At 33.1% G+C, this 12,542-nt stretch overlaps 1 protein-coding gene across 3 annotated transcripts; it reads left to right on the forward strand.

Annotated features, from left to right (window-relative positions):
* The first annotated feature begins 1,686 nt into the window (after positions 1 to 1,686).
* LOC131610681 (transcription factor bHLH113-like) lies at positions 1,687 to 3,840 on the forward strand. 3 transcript variants are annotated; one of them, XM_058882710.1, is made up of 5 exons: positions 1,687 to 2,266; positions 2,370 to 2,483; positions 2,606 to 2,668; positions 2,775 to 2,888; positions 3,213 to 3,840. In XM_058882710.1, the coding sequence occupies exons 1-5, from the start codon at positions 1,919 to 1,921 to the stop codon at positions 3,405 to 3,407; spliced, it is 834 nt and encodes a 277-aa protein (XP_058738693.1). In that variant the 5' UTR covers positions 1,687 to 1,918; the 3' UTR covers positions 3,408 to 3,840. The 3 variants fall into 3 exon arrangements, with proteins under 3 accessions (XP_058738693.1, XP_058738700.1, XP_058738684.1); XM_058882717.1 differs by having other exon boundaries at positions 1,687 to 2,257; positions 2,361 to 2,483; XM_058882701.1 differs by having other exon boundaries at positions 1,688 to 2,266; positions 2,361 to 2,483.
* Positions 3,841 to 12,542: the final 8,702 nt, after the last annotated feature.

Genomic DNA, 12,542 nt, shown 5'->3' on the forward strand with positions numbered 1-12,542 from the left:
AAGATTCAATAGTAAAAGAAAAATAATTTTATTAATGAATCAACTTGGTTAATTATTTTAATTTCTTTTGTACAATTCAAATGTAATATTAAATTTAAAACACAAAGATCACATTTTACACCAATAACTATTAAAAATATATCAGTAATTTATATAGGGTGCGTTTGATTTGTTAATAAATATGATACTAGACAGGACAACTTTCTTTGTACCTCGTTTGATGCATAAATTAATTATGGTACTGGACAAAATAAATGATAAGGGACAGGACAAAACTATGATTTCTTGTCCCTCACTAAACCATGAGACAACTTTTTGTCCCAAGTACAGATTATTAAAAAAACATCAAAATATCATATATTTTTTTCACCCTCTTTCTCATTATTTAATATTTTAATTCATAAATATAATATTAATATTTTATAAATCAATAATATTATAATAACATTATATTATTTTTATTCCGTTCATCGACATATCAAACAAAGTAGAGAAAAAAAATTATTTGTCATTTTTCTTTTCTTCTCAATATTTAATATTTTGATTCATAAATATCAATATTTTATATAACAATAAAAAGTATTATAGTTAAAAATTAAATTATTTTATCTGCTTCATAAATATATTAAAACGACAAAGTAAAAACATTTATCTCTCTATCCTTTTTTCCTCCTTTTTATAATTTAATATTTTGATTCATAAATATTAATATTTTATATATCAATAAATAATATTATAGTAAAAATCATATTATTTTCTCTGATGCATAAACATATTAAGAAATATTAAAAAAAATTGAGAAAAAAATTGTCCAGTGCATTAATCATCAAACACAGTACAATACATAAAACTGTCTTGTACTGTTCTGTACTGTCTAGTACTGTTCTGTCCAGTACTTCTCATTTTGCAAATCAAACGCACCCATAAAAAAGAATAAAAATAATTAATATAATAAATAATTTAAAATATAAAAAATAGTTTAATATAATATATTCGGCCCTAAAGCAAGACATACTTTTAAATATAAGTCAATTTTTAAATATATACTACAAAATAAGAAACAATAACTCAAGATAATTCATCCCAAGATTTTGAATTCAACTCTTGTTGATAAACCTAATTCAATTAAACTTTTATTTATATTAAAAATATACTTATTTTTTAAAAAATAAATTTTAATTAAAAATTTATAAGTTTAAAGACTATTTTAAATACCATTTAAAATATAAAATAAAAAATGAATTAATAAAAATTAAAAAATCACACTTAAAAAACATGACTTAGCGTATTGATGTGTCTAAACAATTTGTAAAATAACTAGTAATATTTTTATTATTAATAATATTTTTTCTCCTCTAACTTAAAAAAAAAAAACTCCATAGGAACTTGTTCCATTAAAATAAAATTTACTGAAAAATATAATATAAATTAAATAAATAATAATTTATTTATACTATGCTTTTTATTTTAAAGTAATTATTACTTTAAAAATCAATATAACATTTATTATTATTATTTTATTAATTTAGTAACATATAATATTTTTAATAAGAGTATATTGAAGGAATTGCAATGATGCATTGGATAGCTCAAACACGGTTTTCTCGGGCCAGGTGGGTTTGACCATTGGTTACCAAAAACCGAAGCCAACCTTGGAAATAGCCCACTCAGCCCAATTCTTGTAGTAACTCTTTCTTTTCTTTCATTTTGATTCTACTTTCACACACACAAAGAACAACAGTGATGACACTAACCTCATTACAACAAATGTCTCTTACCATCACTGCCACTTGACATTTTTGTTTTCTCTCTCTCTCTTTTAAACAACCCCTCTCCCCCAAAATGCATCCACATTTCCATTTCAATCTTTGAAAAACTAACCCAACAACAACAACACCTTTCTCAATCTTTGTTTTTAATGGAGACCCCAAAAGATGAACTTCAAGTAGTGGACCATTTGACCACACCACCAACAACAACTGGGACCAGTTTCTCTCAGTTACTATTAGCAGATGACGATGTTCTTGTGGCTGATAATCAAAACCCATTGGTGGTGGGTCTTGATCATCATGTGGACCAAACCTTTTCAACTTCTTCTCTTTTCTCTCTTCACAACACACCCAAAATGCTTTGTTTTGGTGGTAACTACCAAAATGAAATTGAAATTACTCCTCAGAAATCTGTCATCACTTCTAGTGATTCTTCTTCTGCTTCAGCTTCTTCATGCAACTACACCAACAACACTGCTTTCAATAATGTCAATAATGTCTGTCTTTGTTTATTTAAGAATGATGATGGTTTTGATTGTTTTTTATTTTATTTTAATTTTTTTCTCTCTCTAATTTTTTTGGTTATTAAAGAGTTTGCAGAAAAAGCGGAATGGGTCAGGAGGACAAGAACTAGGGACCAGGGCAGGTGTTGGAGGGCAGAAAGGTCCTAAGAAGACCAAAGCAGACAACCCCACTTCAACTGGACATGCAAAGGTAACCAAGAAAGAACCAACTATCAAACATTGCATGTCACTCTCTAATCTTGAACAAACATAACCTGTCATTTTCTAGGATAAAAAATTGTAACATGATTTCTTTTTTCTATTATTTTGTAGAAAAAAGAGAAACTTGGCGAACGAATTGCAGCATTACAACAACTTGTTTCTCCCTTTGGCAAGGTCTATTAATTTTTCAATCTTAGAGTATTAAATTAGAATATGGGAAATTGTGAATTGAATTTAGGTTTTGGAAATTGAAAATTGAAAACTGAAATTGCATGTGTAGACTGATACTGCTTCCGTGCTTCACGAGGCAACTGGTTACATAAGATTCTTACATGATCAAGTTCAGGTTCTGTGCTCTCCATACCTCCAACCTTCACAAATTCAATTTCAAAATGTAAGTCTCATCATAAAAATATCTAGTACTATTCCAAACATTTATTTATTTATGTTTTGAAATTGTTCTGGACCGATCAAAATAGTTCACATTTCTTTTCTAAAGAACAAAATCGTAAAAATTTTCACATCACAATAACAGAAACAAACATAAAATACAGCTAGTTGAAGTTGGGGTGGGGTCCACTTGATGGGGACAACACTGAACATTTCTTTACTGATTATATGTTCACATTGAGCAAAGTCATGTTGTGACAGATTATCCATTTAAGGTAAACTCTTGATGACATAAGATTCTTGATTGTGTGTGTACGCGTTATTTCAGGGGGACGGAGATAACAATGAAAGAGGGGAAGAAAACACACAAGTGAACAAAGATTTATCTAGCAGAGGTTTATGTTTGATCCCTGTTGGATGCACCTTACACGTGGCAGGTAGTAACGGTGCTGATTTTTGGTCACCAGCAACAATAGACAACAACAATGTTGTTTCACCTTCAACTACTATTGCTAAGCAGTAGGAGAGTAATCAAAATTAATTAATGGAATTGAAAAAAGAAGTTGCATCTTTTGAGAAATGGGTTTTTGTGTCTGCTCAAATTGGAGATGTACTCAATATGATGGTGACAGGTTATTTGGAGAAGGAAAAGAAGGATGAGAAGGTAAACTTTTGGAAAAGGTAAAGAAGGGTTAACAATTAACAAGATTAGGTTAAAGTTTACACATGGGGTACAAATGAAATGTCATGATTTTGTCCTTAATTATGTAACATCTGTTTTTGGGGGGTCACTTCACTTCTATATTTTCTATAGAAAGAAGGAAATATTTTATGTAGGGTTTTGATCTATGGGGCCTTGAACTAGGAGTTTAGGATGCCCATATAATTTATTATATATATTTTGTCTATGTAAATTTTGGTAGACAATACATCAAGTTATTCCAAAATATTCTCAACTTTTTTTGCAAGGACTAACAATATGATAATCAAGTCTTGAAAATGTTGAAATTTCACTCCATTTGAAAAGTGTTATAGTAGTATTTATTAATTGAAAAAATTATTTTATTTAATAATTTATCATAAAAAATATCTTTTATTAATTTAATTGTTGAATTAAAAGTTCTTATTTTATAGATTAACTCTATAAATTTTTGTAAAATTATAAATCTATTTTATTTTTAATCTAATAATTTTTGTTGAATGGATAATGCAGTGTTTTAAAATCCGGACTGTTCTGACCGGTTAGACCGTGAATTAGAGGGTAGAGCGGTCCGGTAAGATCATTAGACCATAGTTGCAATTAATCTGGTGAAAATCAATGTGACCCGGCCGATTTACTGGTGTGAGCCAATGGATTTTTTGATCCGACAAAATCAATGTGACCCGGCCGATTTACTGGTGTGAGCCGATGGATTTTTTGATCCGACAGATTGATTTTTTATTTTATTTTTTAGTTTAATTATAATTTTGATCTCCTATTTTTATTTTTTTTAAAGTTTTGGTGTCCCTGTTTTAAAATCCATTTTATTAATATTTATAATCATGTTAATTAATTATAACAATTAAATAATGTTAAAATTGTAAAATCAATTTTTGTCAAATTTTAAGAATTAGACATGTAACTTTCAAAACTATTATGACTATAGTTTTACCAACTACGCTTTGAATGTTTAATTTGATCAAAGAGAAGAAAGTTGATGAAAGAGAAGAAAGTTATATATTTTACAATTATAATATTTTTCAATAATACAATTTTCATTAAATTTATTTATTATTAATCATATAATATAATAATATAATAATATAATAAATTTAAAAAATTAGAAAATTAATTATATGATAGAATAATATTATATATTAACAAAAAATTTGAAAAAATATGTTACTAAAGAAAAGTAAAAATATATTTTTAACATTATTAGAAGTCATGCGATCTGACCAGTGTGACTCGCTGGTCCAACCAGTAATTCCGTGATCCAATAACTTGACCGAGTCGATAATTCTCATTAAACTTATTTATTATTAATCATATAATATAATATAATAAATTTAAAAAATTAAAAAATTAATTATATGATAAAATAATATTATATATTAACAAAAACTTAGAAAAAGCATGTTACTAAAAGAAAAGTAAAATTATATTTTTACATTATTAGAAGTCATACGGTGTGATTAGTGAGACTTACTGGTCCAACCAGTAATCCATTGTTGGTTTCGTGATATGTGAAGGAGTTGTGGGGGTGTATATCTTGGAGTGTTGTAGGAGTTAATGCTGTGGGACAAGATCAATGACTGTAGCTTCATCGTTCGAATACGCGTGCTCTTATGACCTCATTAATAAGTTTTCGTTCAAAGGTGTTCATCACTTCATTGGTGTTAAATTGGTCTATAAGATAGCATTTTGCTTGGCACATTATTAAAATAGCAAATCACCATTTATTTTTAGTTTAGTTTTGTTGTTAGTAATTCACATTCAGTTTATAGTTTGTTTGTGGCAACTTACTCTTAGTACTATATTGACATATTCACTACAAAACATAAATGATAAAAAAAGAACGGATAGTTTATTTATTTATTTTTGCAAGTTAAATAACTGACATATTAATGAATTTCTTTTACAAGCTAAAGAAAGAGAACATAGACTACAATTTAAAAAAAATGACAGTGTCGATCACAAAATATTATTCAGCTTTGAGATAGGGGAGACATCCATTATCAAGTTAGTGTTAGAAGAATTAAACACCTTAAAAATTCAGAGGCAAGTTTTCAGTCAATTTAAAAGAATTTTGTATGCTCATGTAGAAAATGACACTTCACAACCTTGTCATGCATTCATGCAATTACATTTAAAAAGAGCAGGAATTTTAAATTAAATGAATATTGTAGTGTTACATTTGTAAAAGGCCTCACTTAGGGTGATGTTTTTGGACCACTTTAAAACAGGCAACGATAGAAGATCGTTCGAAGGAAGATATCGCCTCGTACCATAGTCTTTCCTCGCTCCTACATGAGAAACATGGAATAAGACATTTTTTGAGAAGAGATAAAGTCAAGATCATTAACCGATCCCACGACTCCCTTAGATATAGGGATTCAACTGTCCACTATTGATTAAATGGACGGTGACTCTTTTTGAAAAAGCCCTAGATCCTATAAGTCTCTATAAATACATCTTTCAAGGAAAAGAGGGGAGACCCCATGCAGGCCCGACCATGTGCCTGAACCATAACACAGGGCCTCATATTAAAAATATAATATTAATTTTATATATTATTTAGTCAAAGTTAAATTCTATGTGTTTTTTTTAATCAAAAGATATACTTTATTGATAGATTCAAAAATATTACAGCACAAGCGATCGAAGTCGATCCAGCAAGACATAAAGACTTAGGAATTGTTCTGGACTGGACCGACGCTGGCCCAAACATGGCGCAAGGTCTAAATCCATCCTGACCAAGGAGAAGGCCCAATCAAGCTTCTACTCACCCGGGCCTACACCTGCTCATACACCGGAAATGGGCTGCTCCTGGTTAGGCCTGACAAGTCCACAAACCCCTCGAGCAGCACTGTGGACCGAGCAAGACCGCCTTCAGGGTCTCGAGCACGCGATTTGTGCAAGCACTTCCGTCTTCCATCCCTTCGAGAACCCTCCTCCTCGTAGGGTTCATTCTGTCTCTAACCCTCCAAATAGGGCAGAATCTACGCGCTCCCGAGAAGACCGTGTCTCCCCTAAAACTTCGGAACAGTTGACCCAGGATGGAGACCACGTGTTAGTCTCCACTATACACGTAGATCCTGGTAGTCTCCATTTTGGGCCTGGGCATCTAGTCCAATATGGAGATCTTGGCCCAGCGATGAGGGCTATAAATGCCCTCTTTCACTATAGGATCAGGTAACTCATTCATTCTCACCTAATCTCTGTACTTGCACTCCCTTGCTCATATTCTCACTTTGACATCGGAGTACCTTGCAGGCACACCCCCATTCACTCAAAGTCCAACAGTAGAAGACCATTGACGATCTAGTCTGATCAGGTACGATTAGGAACTAATACAAAACTCTAGAGCCACTCTAAGGCAAAAGGAGTACACCAATATGTTTCCTAAGCTTGGGGTGAGCCCAACATCTATGCATAATGTTATCCACAATTTTAGGGCCAACTTGGTCCTAATTTCTACTGTTGTTTGTACCAAAACACATCGAGTTTTTGAAAATCCAGATCTCATAGATTATCTCCATGAAAGCACTTTTCAATATTTCCATTATCCAACCCTTCCTATTGCACTGACCTGTCATCCAATGTAATTCTTCTTTCCAACCAAGGGGGAATGCGTGTTATTTATCAATTGTAAAATATTAAGGATGACAATGGGTAGGGTCAGGTGCGAGTTTCAGACTACCCAAATCCGCACCCGAAATCACCACCCAAACCTGAACCTAAACCCAAAGGCTATTCGGGTGGCAAAATAACACCCACACCCACACCCACACCCACACCCGTTGGGTTAGAGTTTTTTCACCCAAACCCGAACCCGCAGTAAAATACATAAAATACATTTTTCCTACAATTTCCCTACAAGTTTCTATAATATATATAATTATAAGCGGGTGGAATATCGGGTTTCGAGCGCGGGTTTCATACTACCCAAACCCGCACCCGAAATATCGGGTGGCACTCGAACCCAGTCAACTCGGGTTTTTACCCGTTGACTTGGGTTTGGGTGAGGGTGGGTCCCACGGGTTTGAGTCTATCTGCCATCCCTATAAAACGTACTGCCATATTCTCTTTGTGGTCCCACCTTCAAACATTGGATGCTGCAAATCTTCAAGCTTCTCACAAAAACAACATATAGAGTTGTTAATCATCCCAAATTTGGAGAGTCTACCTTTGGTAGCAAGTCTATTGTGGCATTCCATCCAAGTCGTGTATACTGCTTTTGGTCTAGCATTAGTATAAAACATAATTTTCCTCCAATCCACCATTTGGTTATTTTTGCACAGCTCCTTGTATAAGGCTTGGGAGTTGAATTTGCTATTGCCTTTCATATTCTCCAACGCCAAGGTTTGGGTGGCCTCTTGTCTCATATTAAGACTAGCTTTCAAAATCCATGTGCTTCCTTGTTTTACTTCAATACTCATGAGGTATGCTCCTTTTACAAAATAATTGTGCACCCATCGAATCCATAAGCTATCCGATTTACCACATAGATTCCTTAATAGTTTGCACATGCACACATTGTTCCAAATATTCATATTCATTATATTTAGTCCACCATGGTTCTTAGGAGTGCATACTCTTTCCCAAGCCACTAGTGACTTTTTGGTTATCATTTCTTTCCCTGACCACATGAATGATCTGCACTCTGCATCCACTTGCTTCAGCACCTGTTGAGGAATAGGGAGACACTGCATCCAAAAGTTAGTTATGGCAAATTGTATACTTTTTATCATATGGGCTAAACCAGAACTGAGCAATCGTGTGCTCCAATGCTTCACTCTAACAACTATTTTCTCAACCAGAACTAAGCAATGGTGATTAGATAGTTTTTTACTCGTAAGGGGAATCCCCAAATTAAGAAAGGACAGGGGTCCTTCAGTGAAGGAAATAATGTTACATATTTGCTCCTTCACATTATTCTCCACGTTTCCAAAATAAGCCTTACATTTAGTGGGATTAGCTACCAGCTCAGTTGAATTAGAAAAGGTATCAAATGCCGGCATCATGGGCTTAATAGAAATATCATCACCTCATGAAAAGAGCAAGAGGTCATCCGCGAAACTAATCTCCAAAATGTTCAAATTTTCCCATTTATAGTGAAAATTGAAGTTCGGTTTCTTCCTTAATTTGTATAGCACTCTATGCAAATATTCCATCACTATCACAAAGAGGAGGGGAGACAAGGGATCACCTTGCCTCAACCCTCTCTTGGCATCCAAACAACTAGTAATCTTGTTATTTACATTTTACCTGTACGAGACTGTTGTGATGGCCAACATGATCCACTTTATGAACTTGTTTTGGAAGCTCAACTCTCTAAGTATGTCCTCCACAGCCCCCATTCCATCGTATCATACGCTTTCTGCAGGTCCATCTGGAGCATGCATCTGGGGGCACCTCCATTTCCAGTGTACACTTTCAGAAGCTCGTAAGCAAGTAGTATGTGGTCATGTATGGCTTACTCGTATGATACTCTTGAACACTTTGCCTAAACTAGCTGCTAACACCTTTGAGATTAACTTGTAAAGATTGGTGCAATAAGATATGGGATATAAATCCTTAATCATCTCAGAGTTATTGGTCTTGGAAATGAAAGTAGCCAATATGTTATTAACAGCTTTGTATAGCCTTCCCTTTTCAAGGAACTCCTCCACAACCTTCATGATGTCAGAGAAAACATAGAAGAGTATTGGTCATATGGTTTCATGCATAACTTGAATTTCGTAAGTCTGTTTGAGCTGCTATCAGTTGCGTTGGAAAACTAAGACATATGCATTTTTCAGAGTAATGAATGAATGAGGTTTAAATGTGTAGACGGGGTCGTGATTATGGTAGTATCTCATAATGATTGTGCGGGTGAATGATGTTGGGAATATGATATACTTTTACGAGGTTTATATGAATAACGTTGTGTAAAGCAGTACTTGTGTTGTGTATATAACGTGAGTTTAGTGTAAAGTAGTAATTGAACATAAGTGTACTTGATTTGAGAAATTAGATATCAGACTACTATATAGGATGATTAGCCGTGATAATAGATGTTTAAGTATTGTTGATACCATACATCGATTAATTTCTACAACTTGCAATTAGTATACCCTGTTCGTCATTTTCCTATAAACTTTCTTACCTAGATCTTTTAAGAATTAAATTGAGACTATTAGAAACTATAAAAGAATTAGGACGAGATAGACTTCGATATGGATCAATTCTGTTCTGGCAAGGACTAGAAAATTGAATTGGAAGTTCAGTTAGTGCTTTGAAAACTCTACAACACAACTATTTGACATGCTATTAGTAATTTGGACACAACTCGCTCCACACAAGTCCTTTAAGAGTAAACCTTATATTCTAATAAAATAGACAAAATTTCCTTTATATTAGACTTAATAATTATCTCATTTCATTAAGTTCAATAGGAGAAATATTAGTTACGAATCTGATGAAACACTCTGCCCGGTGTCCGTACTACTTTCTATTATTCGATTAAACTATATCAATTAGGATATTAAGTCCTAAAGTAAAAATCATAGATTTAAAATAGAAACTTTAATTTTTCCAAAACATATTCATTTACTTGATTTCCACTTTATTTGATACTTTAAAGAATTGCTTGAACTTGAGATATGACTAGTAGAAAACAATTTGTCTGGTGTCTGCACTAGTTTCTATTGTTTGATTAAAATATATTGATTGGGATCTTAAGTTCGAAAATAAAATTCATAGTCTTAAAATAGACACTCTAAGCTTTTCAAAACATATTTATTTACTTGATTTCGTCTCTGTTTAATATTTTAAATAATTATATGAAATTGAGGTACGATTAGTAGAAAACATGATTTTGGGGCTGTTTTGATTAGATGCTATGTGAATTAAGTTGTTAATATTTTATGACACAAGTCAAATGGTTTATAATACATATACGAGTTAAGATTTTAAGGTTAGGACGAAACTGTTGATGTGATTCATGATTAGGTTCGGGAGAACCAGTGTTTGGATGTTTAGGTTCAAGGGAATCGGTGACGTGGCCTTACACTGACAATTATTTGATGATGATGTGTTTAGGATCGAAAGAACCAATGATGTGTGTGACTTATGTCTAGTGACAAGGATTCGAGTTAGAAGATTTTGGATTACAATTTGTATTGTTAGTTGCATTCATGCATCATGTATATCGAAGATAGGTTGGACTTCTGTCCAGTAACGAGTTAGCACTTTGGTCTAGTGACGGGTTAGGATTTCGGTCTAGTGACGAGTAAAGTTTCGGTCCAGTGACAGGTTAGATATTTCAGTAACACTCCTCTGAGTATCCGAATTATTGGTACCACATGCATGAAAGTAGAGAAGATGAATACACTGCATACATGATTGCATCTGTTGATTAATTATTATATTGTTGAACTTGTATGATTGATTTAACTGTGATAGTATATTATCTTTGCTGTTTATACACCTCTAATATATGTAACATATTTCTCACCTATTTTCTATTTGTTTTTGTTGTTGTTCTTTATGTTTGTTATACAGATTCCCAGGTAGATACTAGTGAATTGTAGTTATTTCTCACCCTTTTCTAGTTCTATTGACTGTCAAGGCTTACTCTCTCGTCCGTGCATGAACAAGTTTCGAAAGTTTTGGGCTTGGATCCATTTCAAACGTGAACCTCATGCATACGTTTTACATATGAATTCTCTCACTTATTACGAGATTGATATGAAGAAGGATCTTGGCGCTTTTTATGAGAATCTTGGTTATTATAAGGGTTTGATTTGACAAAGAAAAAGTTTTCTCTGTTGAGGAAATAATTCCTTGATACTCATGTTATTATGGATGTGGTCAGTAGTCTGGAGAGGAAGGATATTTTTTGTGAGGATAAAGTTATCCCTTTATAGTCTTTTATATGGGTGTTTGATATTTGCAGATAAAATGTATTATTTGAAGAAGGTGTCTAACACTGCTAAAGAGCGAGAGGCTCAAGGTTTCACTGTGGCTTCTTCTTCTTCTTCATCTCCCACTCTTCCTCTAGTTGGTCCTAGCATATTTGCTATTGTTAGAGGCTCCCTGGTCTCTCTTGGTCTAGGCCAACCTACTTCTAAGATTTTTGCTATAGTTGTTGAGGACTAGGATCAGTTCACTCCTACTAATAACAAAAAAGGATCGGGACTAGGATTATAGTCTTCCCTCGAAAGGAGATTCAGACAAACAGACCAAATTGTATATAGTGCTGCTTCTGGGTCATCTATTTGTCTCCTCTAGCTGTTGGAAAATTTTCCATCTCTGATTCCTTCCACTTCTTAAGAGACACTTTCCGCGATACATGAAGAGGATCTTACTTATCTTCAAAAACTTTATAAAGCATAAAAAATAAGCTCTTCTCAGAGGCCACTTTGTATATTTTCCATTATGTTTCTTTATTTTCCCTGAAAGCATATCATAACCAGGAAAATAACAATCGTAAAATTCAAATAAAGAGAATAGCTTGGTAAATTAATTTGCGTGTAATAACCATTTAAGGAAAACTACAAATAGATAGTTGCTGCTATAATCCAAATGTGTTTATCAACAACCATCACGGACCCGCTCCACGAACCAAACCGGTACCACAATTATGCACCTGCAATCGATGTTCGAACACAGAGTTATTTAATATTCGACACAATTCAAGAAATTTGAAAAACAATAGCAATGCACAATAGATTCAACACCTGCAAATAACCAAAAAATGAAAGACATAACTTTATTTCTGCTGCAATTTTGGGTGGTTACTAACACGCCTCTACATCTCGTCCGACAATAAAACCTAAAAAAACAATGAAATTTAAAAGAATAAGCTAGTTTTGACACAAATAAAAGGGTTTAGGTTTAGAAATTAAGAACCTTGTCGAAGGTGAAAACCCTATTGATGTGTTTTCCAGCAATATTCTGAGACACTGTAAC

Source organism: Vicia villosa, linkage group LG1, assembly GCF_029867415.1.
Source record: "Vicia villosa cultivar HV-30 ecotype Madison, WI linkage group LG1, Vvil1.0, whole genome shotgun sequence".
In the NCBI taxonomy this organism is placed as follows: Eukaryota; Viridiplantae; Streptophyta; class Magnoliopsida; order Fabales; family Fabaceae; genus Vicia; species Vicia villosa.

Bases quoted from the DNA above. Each gene is read 5' to 3' on its own strand.
- LOC131610681 (XM_058882701.1), top strand. From the start codon at position 1,919: ATGGAGACCCCAAAAGATGAACTTCAAGTAGTGGACCATTTGACCACA. The intron at 2,267-2,360 runs GTCTGTCTTTGT...TGGTTATTAAAG, and splicing joins CTTTCAATAATGTCAATAAT to AGTTTGCAGAAAAAGCGGAA. The intron at 2,669-2,774 runs GTCTATTAATTT...TTGCATGTGTAG, and splicing joins TTGTTTCTCCCTTTGGCAAG to ACTGATACTGCTTCCGTGCT.